The sequence below is a fragment of the Numenius arquata genome, chromosome 2 (assembly GCF_964106895.1).
Source record: "Numenius arquata chromosome 2, bNumArq3.hap1.1, whole genome shotgun sequence".
Lineage (NCBI taxonomy): Eukaryota > Metazoa > Chordata > Aves > Charadriiformes > Scolopacidae > Numenius > Numenius arquata.
In genome coordinates, this window is record NC_133577.1 from 15,809,989 (window position 1) to 15,830,467 (window position 20,479).

General features: G+C 43.6%; 1 protein-coding gene across 1 annotated transcript; it reads left to right on the forward strand.

The window, feature by feature from the left end:
• Window positions 1-15,880: 15,880 nt before the first annotated feature.
• MAS1 (MAS1 proto-oncogene, G protein-coupled receptor) lies at window positions 15,881-16,870 on the forward strand. Its single transcript, XM_074144242.1, has one exon. It carries the CDS (start codon window positions 15,881-15,883, stop codon window positions 16,868-16,870), a length of 990 nt encoding a protein of 329 aa, XP_074000343.1.
• Window positions 16,871-20,479: the final 3,609 nt, after the last annotated feature.

Sequence of the window (20,479 nt, forward strand, 5' to 3'; positions counted from 1 at the left end):
GGAGAAGGCTCTGGGGAGACCTTATAGCAGCCTTCCAGAACCTGAAGGGGGCCTACAGGAGAGATGGGGAGGGACCCTTTATCAGGGAGTGGAGTGATAGGATGAAGGGTAATGGTTTTAAACTGAAGGAGGGGAGATTTAGATTAGATATTAGGAAGAAATTCTTTACTGTGAGAGTGGTGAGACACTGGAACAGGTTGCCCAGGGAAATTGTGGCTGCCCCATCCCTGGAAGTGTTTAAGGCCAGGCTGGATGGGACTTTGAGCAACCTGGTCTAGTGGAAAGCATCCCTGCCTGTGGCAGGGGGGTTGGAACAAGATGATCTTTAAGGTCTCTTCCTACGCAAACCATTCTAGGATTCCAGGATTCTATGATATACATAACTCATGGTATCATTTGATCTTGCACGTTTTGCTATCTAGTGTAGCCTGCTCATATTTATATTTAGAAAAAAAGTACCAAGTACAAAGAACCAAGCATCTGTTACCCCATTTATGGTAATAACAGCTGATGATGTTCAATGCTTTGTGGGACTAGGGCCTACATTTTCCACGAGTCATGAACTTTGTTGTAATTTGTCTCCGAAGATCTAACCAACATGCAAGGGCAACACTGAGGCCTCCAGCTCTGCTGTGCTGATTTCAATCGTTCTCTATATCCAACAGAAAGGGGGAGAGGTTGTTTGTGTCATAGGCTTGTGCTCTCTGGGGCTGTGTCTCCTTGCCTTGAAACACAGCCTCAATACTTCTGTTGTGAGGAAAGGCTGGGTACTCAGCTCTCTCACAGTGACCTTCCCCAGTGTGTCCTGGGTTATCTCCTGTCAACAAAGGCGAAGCACGGCCTTATCAGTCTGCTTTTAGAGACCTAACAAGGAATGCCCAGGGGCATTTTAAAAGTATATAAATAAGAATAAAATCCTACCATCACTCTTTAAAAATGAGACTGTGAAAACTGAAAAAAAAGAAAAAAAAGGAAAATATTTTAAGTTTGAAGTTTGGGATGTAATCTTTATTCTGCTGCCTTTGATCTCTGAGTTTTGAATGAAATGGCAAAACCTCCTTAAGCTGATTAAATACTTCTTTGTATACTGCATTAATTAAAAAGACTCAGAAAAATTTGAGTACTAGATGGCGTTGATTTAAAACAATACACCAACCAGTATTACAATTCAAATTAGTTTTTTTTTCTTTTTCTTTTGTAAGCAAAGCAGGCCAGGAGGCGTTTGCTAAGACTTTTGTTTTATGCTTACACTGCCCACACCTACCATCCCCGTATCATCCTTGCTGGGGCAGAACATGAGCCTCGTGGCAGCCCCTCACGCCTTTTCAGCTCCCTTGAAGAAGGCACCACGGGCACAAGGGCGTACACTTGCTTTTGCAGCTGTTTAAGGCTGCTCTGGTCTCCAGGGAATTGCAGGAGATGGCCCTCTTCTCCCTCCAACAACTCTCTCACTTGCAAGACTTGAAAAATGAAACAAATGGGATGCTGAAGGTTCCACTCGTCGTACAGGAATGGAAAGTCCCAGATATACCCATGAACTAGATCAAAGCTATATAAGCAGACTTTATTAGTACCACTGCTGCAGACACAGCACTCGAATCCTGAATTCCCAAGAGCAGAACTGATGCAAAGGACAATATGCTGATTTATTTTTTTTTTCACTAAACTGAAGTGAGATCATTAATTTGCTGAAATAAGTGAACGCAGAACTAGAAGCAAGCTCTTACTATCCAAAGGCCAATTTCTTGTTATTTTATATATATATATATAAATGCTATATTTAAGCTTATCAGACTCCTTCCTAAAAGTATTCAGGATTTTCTGCCCATTCTTCTCCCAGCTTCTCCAGAAACTGCAGTCCTCTGATGGCCAGATTAGTTTCCAGCCTGGATGCATAATCATGCTGGAGGTGAGACAATCTTGTCAGCTTGGCCAAAGCACTCTGACACTTTTGGGTAATGTCTGACATTAACCATGTAATTTCCTAACTGGAGGGAAAAAAAATCCAGTAACCATGTCATTTCCTAACCAGAGAAAAAACCATGTGCTTCACAGGCAGTTTTCCTCAGTTTTTCAGAGCAAAACCATAAAATTCAAGCAATCTGTTCCCAGTCAAGCCAAGGGGTGAGCTTTGCTGGAGGTTTCAATGGGAGCTGCTGCAGCAATTAAAATGTTTAAGTTACATGCTTAAGAGAATTACTTTTATCTATCTTGATGAATAATGCCAGTATGCTAATTTTTGAGGAAAATGAGTAGTTGTGCATGTGAAGAATCGCACACATTCGGTGGCAACCACCATGTTTGTGGTGAGGGGAACCCTGACATCCTGGTTTGAGGTAAAACAGAACCTATTTTCTTCCAAGGGAGATCAGTTAAAGAGAGCATCTGTCATTCATTCGGTGAATGAACCAGCGCAAACCGCGACACCCAGCTATTACAGCTCGTGACTTCTTCACCAAACAGATGAGTGATGTCCCACGGTGTGTAGGTGAACCGTGTGGGAGGAAGAGCGAGAGGCAAAGTTGAGGCAGGTCACCCTGTGCGCTCGGACGGGCTCCAGGGTTGGCGTCGTAACTGGGTGGACAGTACAAAGCCTCAAAAAAGATAACTTCTCTTTAATGCTCAGTGAATCTAAAGAGTTAAGATGAAAGAGAATGTTTTCTTTTCTGCCTAAATTATGAAAGCAAAGGAACTTCTGAGATTCCCTGTTCCGTGTGTATGCCTGTGTCCTGGAAGACCTCTACCAAATACAGACTTCATGTAAACAATCTTAGACAAATAAATCCTCTGCCTGAGACAGAAGGACCACACTGTAAAAGGAGGTGAGGGCAGCCCCCCTGGAGCCAGTGGGTGATTTTGGAATGAGCGTGTAGAGAGAGAGGATCTCTCATTGCTGGTGGCATGACAGGAGAAAGGCACGAAGCAGGTTACGATTAGACTGAGTGTGGAGACCTGCTGGGTAGAAATGCAATGATGGCATGTTGCAGGGAGATACTGAAGATGCACACTCTCCACACTGGTTTTACTAGTGCTTTGAGGGCTCTGTCTGCACTTTACTGAAGTAAAGGAAAAAGTCACATGGCTTTTTTCCTTAGATTTTTTATCCTTTCCATCATTCTTCTCTTTTCATTTTCCCAATCTCTCAAGCTTTGGCACTTCAAGTGGTCACAAGAAGGAAGTTAACATCTCAAGGGAGAGCTGCAGAACATGTAGGTGATGAGAGAAAGGGCAGAGAAAAAAAAAAAAAAAATCAAGAAACAGGCATAAAGGAAGAAGAGAAGAAATGAAAAAAAAAATCTCTGTGGACATTGGAGTAATATGGAGGACAAAGGAGGCACAGCAGACATTTTAGTGCTGCTTATTCTGCTCCTTTTTCTTGGTCCAATTCAACACAGGCCTGAAGGTTTGAAGCCAATGTAATGGCAGAAATACTATTTTAAGGTTTGTTTGTTTTCAAATCAACTGTCAATCGACAATTTGGCAGCCCAGGCCTTCGCCTAGCCCCAGGAGGGCTTCTCTGGCTTCGACATCCATCAGATTGTGCAGTTATCCAAGAGCAGAAGGGACCAGGGCAGAGGCCCAAAAAGGAAATGCTTCCCCTCCTTTCCCCAGAAGTGTTTCCAAATCCTCATCTGACAGAAACAGCTTGGCTTTGGCATATGAGAAAGGAATGACCCTGGAAGGGAGGGGCCACCTGTGCCTATTCCAGAAGGATTTTGACTCTTATGCAAGATGTTGTACGGAAAGAAATGCTTTTCAAAGCACAAACACGTAATTCGTCTCGTGGTGCTACAACAGCCATGTCTGAGAGTGATACAAGGGGCTGACCTGCCTGTGATACAGGGCTGTATTTGAGATATGTGAGGAACAAGCTAAATTATGGGCATTGACACTCTGGAAGATCATGCCGGTTACTGCAGTCAGGGAGTGCTCTTGGCCGTGAATTAGGGCAGAAAATCTATCATCTCCTGTTGCATTAACATAAAGGCCTGTTCTTGGAAGCCAGAAGGTATAATTAGGCTTACTCAATCACGTTTCCACCAGGGAAGTCTGTTTTACCACTGGTACAAGGGGATGAATGCTTGAAAAGCCTGGCCTTGTTTTGCCTGGCATGACATGCCTTCAGGAAACCCTCACCTACAGCTTAATGATCATCACAAGAAAGATTTGCATTTGCAATTATGGGACAGACAGTGCCACCCCCTCAGCTGTGTCTTCCCAGCTGATGAAAATGTGAAGACTGACGCATTGAAGCCTTGATGGAATAAAGTTCCTGAACGCAGGCTTGAATTTAGGTGGTGTGTTTTAAGCCATGCGCTCAAGCCATGCTGAATTGAGCTTGCCTTTCAGAGGAGTTAGTGGTTTGTATCCCATACAAACCCTTTGTATTCAGAGGCTCCACCCCGATCCCATCCTCAGGTACACATACCAGCTTGACTAAGTAGCTGAGAAGATGGAAGAAACCCCTGTAAAACTAGTTAGCTGGGATCAGGAAGCACCCTATAGCCTGGAGCTCATTCCCTGTTGTTGGGCTCACAAATTCTGTGCTGTAACACAGAATTTAACTCTGCCACAACAGGATTAGTAGATGCCCACGGAGACTATCACAGGTGATAGGAACAAAAAATCCATGTTTACAGTTCCTGGCCAGCATCCTCCCATATTGCCTCCTCTGTCACAGCACAGTCATCAAACCAACAGTTGTGATCACAGAGACACTAACTCCAGTGACTCATCTACCACGTGAGGGATGAACCCCACTGCCTCATCGTCCTGACATGGTGCTGCATGTGGCTCTTGGGTTAACCAGCCACTGTCTCCACGGCTCTTCTGGAGCTCCCCATCATGCACAGATCATCACCAGCGATGGAGGCAGGAGAGGGTGAGTGCCACGGCCTCTCTCATCATCACTGTGCAGGGGTACAACGGCTGGTAGACCCTTTAGCACCAGCTTTAGAAATTCATTCATCTGCATGGTCCCTGGCACCAAGGCAAGCTGTGGCAGTAGCAGGCAGGGCAGGCAGCACATGCCAAGGATGCCACAGTGGCTCGGTGCTGGATGTCTGTGCCTTGCCTGCAGGGCCAATGGGGCGCTGCTGGCCCAGAATGGTGGTAACCTGCCAGCCTCTGACTGCTTTCAGACCATTTCCTTGCTCTGTGCTTTTGCAGCTCTGCTACTCCTGTATTAATTCCAGTCTACCATCTACTGGAAAAGGAGGGGGCAGCCGATCACTCCACTGTGCTTGTTTCAGGACACAGTGCCTGGAGTCACCTGGCAGCTCTGAAGGATGGCACTTGATCTCTATTCGGTGTCAAAAGACATCTCTGGTTTTGGTCTTCAGGCATCACAACATCTCCAAAACTTTACAGTGAAAGAAAGAGATAACAGTCCATCTAGTTATGTTACTAATCCCTTTACCTGTTTTTTTCTTCCAACTAAAAGGGTTTCTACACTATATTCTAGTCTCGTACTGATTCTTTCTTCCCCCATCCCTGTCCCCCCCAAAATATCACCAGAAACCAAGCCTTTCTTCACCCAGGAGAGTAGTAAGTTTAATTTTGGCATGATATGTGTATGTGTATAAATATTATGCATATTTTATACTATACAGTCATCTGGAGTGTTGGTACATTCAGCCTGACGGGGAGGCACTGTCTAGCTCTGTGACTGACACCTCCTTATCTCCTTCCATCATTCCATATTTGGAGGAGTGCTAAGCAAATAGCTTTGCTGAGAATGTATCTCAGATCAGAGCCTGATTTCTTTGTACCAAAGCAGAACAGTCCTCATGGCAACGTAGGTGGAGAAAACTCAATCTGTTATGGGTATTAAGCGTGCCTTGAGTCATGCGTGTAAACTCTGCTCCTAAATGAGAATGTATATTCCTACCAGTGGGAATGTGGGTGCATGTAAACCACAAAGTATCAAAAGCTTAGGCCAGGAACTGGGAGGAAAAAAAATAGGACAGTGAGGCAGAGAAACAGGACAGATGAAGCACAGCTGCCAACCTTTTAACCTAAGCTAACCTAACCCACAGCTTTTTAACCTAAGTGCCTCTTGACCAGTTAAAGCGCAGTTAAGTGCTTCCTTGCTAGGGCTAAGTCCCATGGTTTTTCCTGGGACTGTGTTGGCTAGAGGACTGGTGGTAGCCTGAACGTTTCCGTGCTACCCTGGCTCCCCTCCACACTGCCAGCTTAGCCCCACTCCATCCCACCGTGGGTGCACAACCTGACACAACTGCCCACCTGGGACACGTCCTGAAGCCCTTCCTGCGGCTGGCTCCACTGTGGCCAGCAGCACGTATTGCGTGGCCAAGAGCCACACAGAACTGCTGGTGTGTTCCTCACAGGGCAAGAAAAATCGTGTGTCCTTGACATCAAAAGATAAAGGGAAAGCATGACAAGGAAGCAAAAACATAGTCCTAGGAAATGTGTTCAGCAAGAAACAGAGGCAGCAATAGTCCCTGGAGCATCAAAATCCTGTGGAAAATATTTTTTATTAACAGAAGACTTCAAGTGAGTCTGAACACATTTTAGTTGCTGGAAGTCCCTGTTAAGGGGAGGGAGAATGCGGTGGTGTCTTTAACCTCTCCACCTCAGAGGAAGAAGGAGCCTGACCTTTTCATGCAGGAAGAAGTGGGATTCCTAAAAAATGCAGAACTTCAGTTTCTTTATCTCCAGCTGCAATTCAACTGGCAATTCAGTTGGTTGTTATTCACTGCCTAACTCGTTTTGTGCTATCTCAACCCTGCAGAGCAAATGCTGCTACCAAACCAGCCCATGAATAGAAGAGGGCAAGTCAATACTGTTTCTGGAAGCAAACTGATGACGCAGCCCGTATAGATATTCATGCCGAAGCTTTGGCAAGAGGTACCACCACATCACTGTGGGAGCTAGAAATCCTGAACTTGGAGTCCTCTGGAGCAGCCTTAGTTCATGTGCAGGGGCTGAATTGTTACCTGATTTACTGACACTGATTTCCATGTCCTTGTGATGACTTACCACAGCTGAGCATCCTGTCCCACTTCTGTCACAGGTATAAAGGAGTAAGTTGGAAAAAGTGGAAAAATAAAAGAAAAGCCAAGACTGCTTGTTTTTACTGTAATAGCATCAAACTCCATTCTTATTGTGTTAGTGAGATTGAAGTAGTAAGTGAATTCCTTGTATTTTTAATATTTTATTACTATGCCAGCTAAGCATCTCTCAGATTTGAAGTTATCCTCCCAGTGCTCCCACATTACTCCCATTGTGCAGAGGAGGAATTTTGATGAGGGTGAGGAACTCTGAGACAGAGTAAACACAGGTCTCATGATTTCTGCCCTCAGAATCATTATTTTGTACTCCTGCTACACTTTAAAAATATCCTTTTGCAGCAAATATAATGGCTTTGCTATTTTACGATTCTAGATCCACTCCAGGTATATGTGCTTGACAGAAGAGGCAGACAGTTCAGTGTTTTCATTCAGTGACCTTCTGGCTTTATGCAGTAACCCTACTGCATGAGCTTGTTTTGCACTTGTTCAAGCTGGATCACCTTGAAAAATACAAATTATCTCTGAGTCTATATTTTGTCTTTGAAAAGAGATTAGTATTAGGAGCGGTTTAAAAATAATAGAAAACCTTTACTCAAAGGAAAATGTTTGGCTACTTGAGATTCTTAATTTTAAAAACTCAACATATGGGAAAAATCCTAAAGTATAAAGAAGTATTTCCCTTCTGAAAGGATGTTTTGATGCCCTGGTCCCTTTGATGATGTTCATGTCTGTCAGTCAGGCTCCCAGTTGGACAGCAAGAGAAAAGAGGATTGTATTACAGTCCTGTTTCATGGTGCACTGTGGGAGGTTCAATCCAATAAACAGAAAGGAGACATGAGAAAACTAGGCTACAGTTTCCCTGCAGAACCACAATGTGATATCCATAATGAAATTTTGATTTTAAAATACTGAATTAATCCATGGACTTTTAGACACTTTCACAGTTCAGATGGAAATTCCTTTATTAAATCCCAGAATCATATAGCAATGCACAGCTCTTTCATCCATGTCACTACAAAGTTCTTGTTGTTTACTGCACATTATCTAATGACATCCATATACAGTTATTACATTTGCAAGCATGCCATCAGATGACTTGTAAATGTGTTTCCCTAAGGAGTCACAGACCTATCCTGCATCCAAAGAGAGTTCAAAAAAGGCTGTCAACAATTCCTATGTCATCTACCTTGAATTTTTGAAGTGCTGGTGCCTCCATACAGAAGTTATCATCCTTTTAAATAATTTTCCTATACAAGGGATCCTCAGCACTGTAGCTATTGGTCTTGTGTATAGGGGCAGAGTGCAGAGAGACAGGTGGACCACCAGGCTTCAGCTGAAAAATCACGAGTGTTCAGTGAACCCAATCAAAGAGACTAAAGATTCACAGTAACAGGCATCAAGTATTTTATTTAACCACCTACTCCTTCAGTGCAGAGAGCAAATAAAGAATAATGATTAACTTCAGTGATAGGTTGGAAATGCGTGTAGATGATGGATATGTGATACAAAATAAAAATTAAAAAAATGAGTAAAAGAAAGAAGGCAAGATAGATTAGTGCAATCAGGAGTAAGGATTATTTCAGGGCAGTCTTTCTTACTAGGGCAGGCATTCACATAACTCAGTCTGACCAGCAGCTCTGTTTCAAGAAGGGTTTGGACATCTGTTGATGGGAACCTCCAGAAACAACACAGGTTGAAGGATAGAGCACCATGGTACTGACCCTTCTTTCATTATCTTTATCAGTAATACAAAACGTCTTAGTCTATGAGAGGTAACTGGAGATAATTATACCATCTTATCTCTCAACTTAAACAAAGTAAAAGCTAAGTTTACTGGCTACTTGGCACTCAAACTTTTTCCTCCAACCTTTTATCATGGAAAGCTCTGACTCACCTCTGTCATGCATCTCATATTTTCTAATCCTGTACTTCTGCTTTGCACAACTAAAGCTAAAATGGTCTAAACTGCCTGTACTAGTTAATCATATATGCCGAGTTATTGCTGCTATTCTTATCCTATTCTCTCCCCAATGGTTTCCTGTATTGTCTTACACATATAAAATGAAAATGTAGAATGAAAATACTGTTTCCTGTATTGTCTTGCTCTACATAGCAGTGGTGGCCCTAATGCTGGTAGCTGCTGGGGCTGCCGGCAGGCGGGTGCAGTGTATTTTCTCTTCTGAGGTGTGACAATGCTGGGTTTGGTGCTAGTGTTTGTGCCATCAATGACCGGCCCAAGAGGGAAATAAGATGCAGAATGATTTTAGCAAAGGTAGATTTCCACTGGGGACAAACTTTACTGTCCCCAAGGTAAGAGCTGCCACCTGCTATGCATGTTAGGGCGAAAGGGCAGGTCTACAGACAGTTGAAGAGCCTCTGAAACCCAAGGATAGAGAAGACCTTTTCACATTCAGCGTGGCTGAAGATAGGAGCTGTCTGAATAAGCAAGGTTTTGAGAAGGACTCATGGAGATTTCTCATGGAGAGGGAGGTAGGGAAGAAAATATTGGTGACTGCTAACGACCAAAGACTTGGATAGATGATGCGTAACCAAGAGTGGATCAGAGTTTGGAAATAAGTGAGGCTGGTTTGTGAAGAAAGAATACAGCTGCTCTGTACTTCATTAAGGCCCAGGTTCCCCCTCTCCGTGACTTGGTGGGAGGCAGGCAGAGGGCAGGAACACTTTTGCACTTGCAACAGACACTTCTAAACCAACAAATACAGAAATATGTTATGGAGATTCTTTGAGAGATGAAGACTTGCAGGTTTTAGTAAAGATACCTATTGTTTTCCTTGCCCAAGTGTACTTTTTCCATTCATTTTTAATAACTTTTAAAATTTTGTATTTTTTCCTTTTCCCTTAAAAAAACCACAGAAAGACGGGCCATAGGAAACCTTATTCTTTTATATTAGTTTATCCCAAGCTCACAGCATCACTCAGAGCTCCTCGCTTCTTGGTACTCTCCTCCGGTTCCCCACCCCTCTCTGATTTGGGAAACTCTCTGCAATTGCTCTCTGGCTGCTTCCTCCCCAGCACAGTGACAGGACACAGAGGAATGAGCTTGGATCCAGAACATCACGCGTGCTGCACCCAGGCAGGTAAACGCGGCCGCCTGGTGTCGTATGAATGCGTCTGTACAGCTTCCATACCCAAACTGGCTGATTTCCTCACCGGTTGTGGGGTTGCACAAGTGTAGCCAGCCTGGAGTTGTCCTCCCTGCCACCAGCAGAAGCGTGCCCAAGCAGCACACACCTCACCCCGGAGCTGCGGAGCTGGAGCTCTGCTTCTCCTGCTCCTCCTGCTGCATGGCATCACCCATCAGTGCCAAGCCCTGGTGCGCCGCCGGAGCCGCCCAGGCGGGAAAAAAGAAGGTGCGGCTCAAGTCAGGAGCAGGAACATCTCCAAATCCTCCCATGCTCACGTGACAGTCATTCCATGAAGTTACATGTGAACAGTTCCTCTAACCTGCTGCCAGTCTGGGCAACGCGGTAATGGGCCAGACACCTCACCTGGCTGCCAGAGATTTCCAAAGCCTTGCACACTGTTTTTGGGCTCGCCTACCCCTAGCTTTCTACCTGTTATTATCTACCCTTTCCTCTCAGCCTTTTCATAGCAGCACCTAAAAAGCATGAACCATCCAAAAACATCTCTGGCAAATAATGGAAAAGTAATCTGAAAATACCTTTACCAAACTGTTTTAGGGGCCTGTATAGTCCCAACAGTAACCATAAACTGCCCGTCTCTCACTGGCCGCCTTATTCTAATCTCAGATAAGGTTCTTCACAGGTTCTCAGAGTACACCTAGTTTTCAGGCCCTCTGCCACCGGCCCTAAATCCACTTTCATAAACAACATGCAACAGGTCTTAACCACCCAGAAAAAAGTATGACTAATTCACCCCTACCAACTTCAGTTGTGAAAATCTCTTAGTAGGATTTCAGGATTAAGTGGTAATCCTTGCTTTTGGAGCCTGCTATTCCATACTGTTCTCATAAAACCACAATCTTATGTTTGCCATTAACAGGATTTAATAACTAGCCTTATAACAACTGAGCAGCCACCAAGGAGTCTTCATTCTAACCCTGATTCTGGACATAGTCTTCCTATTTTTTATCTTTTGTTTTCTGGAATCTTAACTCATACCATAACCTTACTTTTAACTACAAACAGATGATCCCTGCTGGCCTCAGAACTAGCTGGTAACATGTACTTTCACCTTGCTTTGCAAAAGCCAGCAATAAATCCAGCTCTCATGTCTGGTGCCTACATAACACAATCCACCAATTACCACCCTTTAGGGAAGTGGGCATACACTAGGATGATGGCTGATGCAAATACGATAAAAGATGTCTAGGAAGTTCTGTGATGGGTTTTGGGTTAGGGTAACCTTAACCCTAAGGTTTACCCTATGGCTAACTCCTACTTTAATGATATTCTCATATCACCTATTGAGGAGTAGCCATAAGTCATTCTGGCTCTTCTAGTATCTGTAAGCCTTAATGGATCCTAAGGCACTTATGGCCCATGCATTTGTCCCCACTGTGCCCCAGAGTCGTCTGTTTGGTCTCTATGGCACCTCAGAGCTGTTTGGGCTTTGGCCATCTTACAACCCCTCAGCTTTCCAGTGTGCCTCTCTCTTAGTTGTTTGAGCCCAGCTCCCCAGTCCACACTTCTCTGAAACCTAAGCCCAACCCCTGACCTTTGTTTGAGCTGAATAATTATGGAATAAATTTCAGAAAGTGGTAATGACTGAATGACCATCAGGAAAAATTGCACTGCCTGAAAGTGCTGCCAAAACTCATCCCTTAGGGGTTTTTATCATGGCTCGTGTAAGTATATAATTAGGAGATCTGACTCCCAGGTACACAGAGGCTCTTTTATATACTGGCACCTGCATCAACCACATAAACCCCTCTAATTTGGTTTATAAATCCTCGGTTGTTGAGTTTTGTTTAATGAATGAATTGTGAATCCTTTTCAGGTTGCCTTCTGCTTGAAATCATTCAAAGGCTCAAAGCAAAATGATAAAAAGGTAACACTGCTAGCTTTGTACATACAGGGTATTTGAAAGTGTTCGTACGTTCAATTAATATCCACTGCAAAGCTGCTCTGTCCCACCAGGTTAGTGTAGGAGTGTAGCAGTTTAGGATAAACTACCATTCATGTCACATCTTGCTGTATATTCAGTTTAGATTGAAATCAACAGAGTATCTATACTGTCCAGCATGTCTTTATTGTTGATACTGATTTCTAGTCTCAAGATGTGTTGGGGTTCCATGTGTTGTTATTGTAGTCCCCTTGTTCAATATCTGAATAGTTAAACTGATTCAGAAATAGCCACTCCATCTCTTGGCAGCCTCTGATATAAACGCCCCAGTGGTGAGCAGGCACGGGGTCCCCCTGTGCTATTCAACCTTTCTGTTACTCCTGAAGTCACCAAGGATAAGCTGTGTTCCTGACCTATTCCTCAAGACTAGGTTTCACTCTGCTGGCCTGGCCATGTAGATGATGACTGATGGTGCCCCAGGGACCAGTGATGAAGGAGGTGCTGTGCATGTGTGAGAGGTGCCAGAAACCACCCGCCCCTGGAGACATGGAGGGCAGGGCATCCCTGATTCTGGATTGCACTGGCACAGCAGACTGAGTGGGCTACGAACCCAGGTACCTGGTCAGTCTTGAAATGTTAACGTGTTCCTACAATGACCGCTCTCATTACTCATATGCATATCTCATTTTATGGGAAAGCAACAGTTTTTTTCTTTTTCAGAGGTGGCTTGAAATTTTTGGTCCCACAGCTGTTGAACGTAAAGTGGATTACAACTTAAACCAACAAAAATCAATTAGAAGTTGTTTTTATTTTACTCTATTTCTTTCCTAACTTTATTCTGACCCTCCTTTTGGGGTCATTTATTTCTCACATTAGTTAGTAGTTTCTCCCATTTGGGGATTTAGTAGTTTTAGTGAAACATCTAAAGGAGACCAAGCAAACTCTCTCCTTTTTTGGCTAAGAATGTTTGTTCTGCTAATATCTGAATATAAAAACAACCTAATACTTGGGGCAAAAGCAGGGGACATCCTCAGGGGACTTTTTCAAAGAGTTTATCTGCTCCTGGGCCTGTTTGAACTTTTCAGGGGAGACTGTTTAAATCTCAAGAACAGATTTTCACTTCCCATGGCTGGGGTTTTTTTTTGTAGAATAATCTCAAGGTACAGTTTTTACCAAGAGGAATGGATGTACAAGACTAACACAATGATGTGGCTATTTCCTTTCCTCTGTGGTTTCTTTCTGTCTGTTTTCCTCATTCTGTAAATTAGTTTTCCTTCCTTCCTTCCTTCCTTCCTTCCTTCCTTCCTTCCTTCACTCCTTCCTTCCTTCCTTCCCTCCTTCCTTTCTCCCTCCCTTTCTCCCTCCCTTCCTCTGTCCTTTCTTCCTTCCCCTTTTCTTTCTCTTTCTTTTTTCTCACCTTCTTTTTTCTCTTTCTTTCTCTTTCTTTCTTCTCTTTCTTTCTCCCTCTTTGTCCTTCTTGCTTTCCTGTTTTCTCAAATTAAAAAATATAAGACAAATTTATGAATCAACTTGTATTATTTTAGATGGCACTTGGTGGTACAGTTCTAAATCGAGATTTTTCCTTCAGGTCTTATCCCCAAATAGATTGCCTACTCACTTTGTATTTGTTTGTTTAAACTAAGTCTCTTGGTATTGTAGCAGCTCAGCACAACTTTCCATATGCTGCCATTCAGTTCCCACAAGAGTTAACTCCCAGGCTTTCAGCTAGATGACTTGCCAGTTACTGAGTGATGCCATTTGAAGCACAGCCTCAGACGATGAGCCTGGGGCCCTTTGCTTGGCATGCCTCAGACATTTGGAGCAATGGGAGAACTGCACACTTCTTTTTGAGGCAGTCATGCTCACAGTCACTATTTGCTCCCCCTCTTACCAAAGGCAAATGGTTGGTGAAGGCAACCTGCAGCTTCTTCAGGGAACATCTGCAACTTCAGGGAAATCTGAACAGACCATGGATGTATCTGGAAGGAGAGGATTCTTTTCATTCTCATCTCTGAATGATCGCACGTGGGAATGACCTTAGTAAGTCAAGAACTTTTTCCTCTTTGTTTTACTCTCCAGAGAGAAATACTCCATTTATACAGACATACGAATCAAGAACTTTTTGGAGTCTTTCATACTTTGAGTCTTTCTTTCATACTTGAGTCTTTTCATTCTTTTTTCCTTTCCTATTTGTTTTAGCCCTTGAAGTAGATAGATATCTTCTCCTCTCCTTTTCTCCCGTGAAGCTTTACTACACTTCCAGCAGCACAGTGTTTGAGCACCTTCCCTCTGCAGTTTTGCAGAACACTGCTTTTGGGAGGCTTGCCACTTGTTCTGGTCACTGCATTTACTTGTTGCATTCACACTCACTTCTCTACCACATTTCCAGCTATGTTGTTTGCTCCCTCTGACTGAGTCTCAGACGGTGGCATGGTCAACGTGCAGGTGGGATCATCATTAACGTTTTTGTGCAGGTTTAAATGCCAGCAAGCCCTGAGGCTTCCCAGGTTGTTTACTGAATGCTCTTTTTTACACTGTGATATCCCATCTTAAGAAGCTGTTTTGAACCCAGGAAACCCATGGCTCATGAGAGAAAATTTGTAACTGGGGCAAATGACTCTGTTTAAACAGTCATTGCAAAAGTTGCCCCAGTAGAACTTCTTGATCTTGATTTGGTGTTCTTAACTGCTTGAGGATATGGATAAATTCTCACTATGGTATGTCAAAGAACAAGGCTGCTTATATGGATGAACCAAGCCAGCTGGGCAAGCTTATTGCCAGCTGTTCGTCCCTGTTAACATCAGTAAATCAGCAGGGGTCCTGAATGTGACTGTATCATCACAGGGGCAGCCAGGAAGCTTACAGGGAAGGGGGCATGAAATATTCCTATGAAAATCCACTGAAGCCAGTGCTGCTAATTCTCTGTTATGAGAGACATACAAACAGAGAACTTGTTCTGTAACTCAGCAAAGCAACAGTTAAAACCATTATAACAATGGCAGGGAACCTGAACAACTACTTCTCCTTGTGATGGGTTGGATTTGTAATGTTTGCAGGATATTTGCAGTTGTGCTAAGTGTTCCAAGTGTGTAAACACAGATAAATTATGTTATGCTATGATAAATGACACCTAAAGCTGGTAAAAAAAATGACTGTCTCACACAGTGGCATTTCACCTTCCCTCCATCTCTGTACTTGGAGGTAATATGATGCTGAGTGACTGCATATTATTTTTATTCACTTAATTAAAGTCTTTCCTGGAAAAGTGACACTGGTACCATTTTTTTTAAAAACAAAAACTTATGAGCCAAATTCACCTGAAATACATATGTTTAACTTAAAATTAATGTCATTAGCTTCAATGGGAGCCAAATAGACCTGTCTAGGAACAATCTAGGACCCTAAAAAGAACAACAAATGCTATCTGTGACCACTATATCATGAAACTTTGCAATGTGATGGAGACATTGCTTATCCAAGAGCTCTTTGAGGGTATCTCTTTAGCTGTGGTTTAGCACTCATATGCTGAACCCCAAAGAGATGAAAGCTCAGGATTTCTGCTGGCAGCTCTAGAAATTTCTGGACTCAGCAATCTTTAACATTGCCAAGAGTAGTTCCAGCTGGGCTTCAGCTAGCATCAGTATATCAACGCTGGTTTTCCTTTTGCTAAAGCTTTCAGATATTGAGGGTCCACAAAACAGAAAGAAAAGGGGGAGGGGAGGAGCACAAAATGCTCACAGTATATTTTTATACATATTTACAGAAGGAAGAGCTGTGCTATCCAAACTTGAGCTTTCCCCATGGATGAGTCAAACATAACGTTTCATCCCAGCGAAGGCACAGAGAACATCTCAATGCACAGAAACATTTCTACACAGGAAAGGGTCTGGGAGATATTGACCCCACTTTGGGTAATTATGATCATCTCCTTCCTGGGTTTTTGTGAAAATGGAATTGTCCTCTGGTGCCTCTGCTTCCAGATCAAAAGAAATCCGTTCACTGCGTACATCACACACCTGTCCATTGCTGACATCTCCTTACTGCTTTGTACATTTATTCTGTCAATTGAGTACATTGCTGGTTTTGGATTCGCATATGGTTTTTACTATTATATAACCACCACCCTGTCCATTATTTTTCTTCTCGGATATAATACTGGTCTCTATCTCCTGACAGCCATCAGTATTGAGAGGTGTCTGTCTATTGTTTACCCCATCTGGTACCGATGCCGCCGGTCACAGCACCAATCGGCAATTGTGTGCGCAATTCTGTGGACTCTGTCTTTTCTGATGACAGTAGCTGAATACTTAGCATGCAAAGATGATGCAACGAAGGAACAATTCGACGACGGCAACCATTGCCAAGCACTGCTCATCTTCACATGGATCCTGACTTTCATGATCTTCATTCCTCTAATGATTCTGTCCAGCCTGATCTTGGTTATCAGGATTCATCGTAACTCCCTGAGACCTCATTCGTCAAAGCTCTACATCATCATTGTGGCCACAGTCATTGTCTTCCTCATCTTTGCCATGCCTATGAGGCTGCTGTATCTTCTGAATTACCACCACTGGTCGTCTCTGCTCAGCCAGCAGAACCACGTCACCATTGTTCTCTCCACCGTTAACAGTAGCATCAACCCCCTTGTTTACTTCTTTGTAGGAAGCAGCAAGAATAAGAGGTTCAAAGAGAGCCTCAAAGTGGTTCTCAGCAGAGCGCTCGCTGATGGGTTGCGGCCGAGAAGCCAGGAAGTTGGCATGAGTTTGGATATAGCTGAAACAATTTTCTAAAGCTTAGGGGGGGAAACTCTAGGGGCAAATAATTGGACTTGGAAGGTTTAATAAACCACTGCAAAACTAAAAGTACTTTTCTTCCACAGAATGTAAAAAGCAGTGGTGAAATGGTACTGTTATCTTTGGTGGTTGAGCAATGGAAAAATATGGACTAGAATAAAGATAACTTTTATTTGTATTTTCTTAATTATTCAAACACATGCTACATCCTGATGTGACTATGTCAGTCAAAGATACCACAGTGGAAAAGAGACAGGCCAACAGAGAATATAAAAAAAGGACGTAGAAATATGTTATAAATAGTGTGACATTTATACAAGCACTGAGCACCCATAAATGCTATTGAAGTCATCAGGGCCTGTGTGTATTTGCATTTTTGAAAGTCAAAGCCACTAAATGCAGGATTCACGTTACATACTGGGATTTAGTTTCAACTGTTTCCAGCTTGTTTAATTGCGCAAAAGAGCTGCTCCCTGGGGAAAACAGAGGAAGAAATCCACGTATGAGAGTAAGACCCCATACACAGAATCATAGAATTATAGAATGGTCTCAGTTGGAAGGGACCCTAAAGATTACTTAGTTCCAACCCCCCTGCCATGGGCAGGGACACCTTCCACTAGACCAGGTTGCTCAAAGCATACTCAAAAACATACAGTGTAGGTTTGTTCTAGCAAGACATTTAAGTATATATTAAATGGTCCAGTTCCTCTGTGGTTAAGGGGCTATTTCAGAATCTGTTTTCAAAGTATATGTTGTGTAATTTTCAGTGACATCAACATTTCTCTGGCTCCTTGGGTAATTTGGTACCTGACACACAGGAGTAGTTGGCAACATAGGGATGTTGTCAACTCACAGAGGGCTTTTGTCCTAATTATGAAGGGTGCGGCCGGCTTATCCCCAAAATGTCAGTGTTCCTGTAGGTTTAGTTATTCAAGGATTCTATGAGAAAGTCAGTCCCAACGCTTGCTGTCTCAGCCACCTACTCAACATTTAGCTGTTCTCTGGGGAATATATATTCCCTGTGTGGTCTCTCTGTTTTATAACAATCAGATTTGGATAAACAGAATAAAAGAAAGGTCCCTCACACAAAGCACAGCTGGGGCTACACCCCAGCCCCACCATTCCAGCTGACTGCCTCCTTCTGTTGGATGCCAGGGTACCAGGGCTGGTATTTTGTGGAGTTTAATTCCCAGGGCCACTATTCCAACTACAGCCAAACTGCAGAGGAAGATGACAGCAAGAGGGTGTAGGGCTAGGTCAGGTTTATCACACAGACACAGAACAGGGTGGGCCTGGGCACTTTCAAAGAGACGTCTGGGAGATGCATTTGCTCCTGGCCCCCCCGGAGCTCCAAATTCAGCGGGAACTGAGACGTCCTGCCACAGGCAGAAGCAGCATCATCAGCTTCCCGCCAAGTTTCCATTGGCACACTTAATAGCTAACTGGGGAAAGAAAAATACAACCTACCCCTCCTTTGTTGAAAGATTGCCAGTCCTGGAATAAGGAAGATGGTAGGTTAAGACCGAGGATTGGATGGGAATTCACATAGAGAAGAGATCTCAGAAGGATAAATATTCCTTTTATGCATGTGCCCCTTTCTCCTTACATTAAAGTGTTGCAGTGTGTCACTGCAGAAAAGACTCAGGAAAAGGAAGAGGTTACCTTTAGATCTTCCTAATTCCCTCACTCTGTATCTTCCTAATTCCCTCACTCCATTGAAACCTTTATCTATGACAGCCCCTCTACTTGTCCCAGTTTTTGTCTTTGAAACTCCAGTCCCAGCCTAGCCACCTCTACTGATTCAGGTGGTAGATGAGTGCAGTCTGATCCTCTCTTAGAGCAGTGATCTGCTGTACTGCTTGAATGACAGATCAGCAGAGCAGCTCCCTGTTGCCGATGGTGAGTGCAGGATACAGCAAGCCGGTCTGTGGACACCCTGGGAGGGTCAGGGGGAATGAGCGTGTGTGATGTCCACGTACATGTGGCATGTGTCTCTGTGCACCTGCTGGGGACTGGGGGACTTTGTCAGGGAATTTGTCAACACTGATAAATGACATAAATGTGAATTCTAGGGTAGATCTAGCCCAGAAAAAAAGCCCCACTCTTCTCCGAAGCCATTCCCTATCCTTACCTCAAGACCCTTTACAATAATCACATGGAGAACCAGAGAGAGGGGCAATGTTGCAGGAAGCATGTTGAAAACATGCTTCCACTGTAACCCAGTTCTCTCAAAGTGATTCAGGCGAGGCCAGGCATATTATTTACAGTGCTTAAACATACCCAGATTATTATGACAGGTTTGGGCTAAGGATCATGATGCAGGCAGCCAGGGCAGTAGGTCTGAAGAGGCAATAACATGCAGCAGGGCAATTTGGATGATTGTGAACTGAATAGGTGCTCTAGGACTTACAGCTTCTTACCTCTTCTCTCCTGTGTCTGGCCATGCCCTCAAATGTTTCAGAATTTGGGCAACTGTCCACGGATCAGTTCACAGACCAGACAAAATTAACATTCAACATGAGATGAATATTCAGAAGGATGAATAAGAACAAACAGCTAGCAGTTGAAAAATGATTAATATTTCCCAGTCCACAGATAAAAATATCTTAGAGATGTTCTTTATCACAGCGCCTGATGACTCTTCTCTGTGCAGAAAGGCTGCCGTACAAGGGGAACTGATAAGCACAGTATTCCACGATTTTAAAAAAAAAGAAAACAAACAGGGAAAATGTGACACTTTATTTGTTGCACAAGAAGAATGTGATTCTCCATCAGCTCACATTTTTAAAAAGGATTTGCATCTGTAGCAGAAGGTGAAATAACCCTGTGTGGATCAGGTGGTGTTAACAAACACTGCAGTGGCGCACAACAGGAAGGATTGTCTTGTGGGTAAAGTACCAACCATGGAGTTTAGAGATGTGGATTCTATTTTAACGCAGTCTTGGCATCTAATTTTTCTGTCCCTCCCTTTCCTGCCTATAAAATGAGGACTATATTACTTTGTTTCCAGTGTTGTGCCTTGACATTTACACTATAGATACTTCAAAACAGCAGCTAACTCTTGGTTCTCACTTGTAATATCCAGGGCGATAAGGACTCCATTTTACTGTGCAGTCAAGCCAAGGAATTGTTCGTGGAAGAAATGCCTAGTACAGTGCTTACTTTATTAAAAATCTCTTTACCACACTTCTGTTCTACTTGAAATTCAACAAGGCCAAATGCAAGGCCCTGCACGTGGGTCAGGGCAATCCTAAGCACAGACACAGGCTGGGCAGAGAATGGATTGAGAGCAGCCCTGAGGAGCAGGACTTCGGGGTGTTGGTTGATGAGAAGCTCAACATGAGCCGCCAGTGTGTGCTCACAGCCCAGAAAGCCAATTGCATCCTGGGCTGCATCAAAAGAAGCGTGGCCAGCAGGTCAAAGGAGGTGATTCTGCCCCTCTACTCTGCTCTGGTGAGACCCCCACCTGGAGTACTGTGTCCAGCTCTGGGGCCCTCAGCATAAGAAGGACATGGACCTGTTGGGGCAAGTCCAGAGGAGGGCCATGAAGATGATCAGAGGGCTGGAGCACTTCTCCTGTGAAGACAGGCTGAGAGAGTTGGAGTT

Coding starts and splice junctions, on each gene's coding strand:
- MAS1 (XM_074144242.1), top strand. CDS start 15,881: ATGGATGAGTCAAACATAACGTTTCATCCCAGCGAAGGCACAGAGAAC.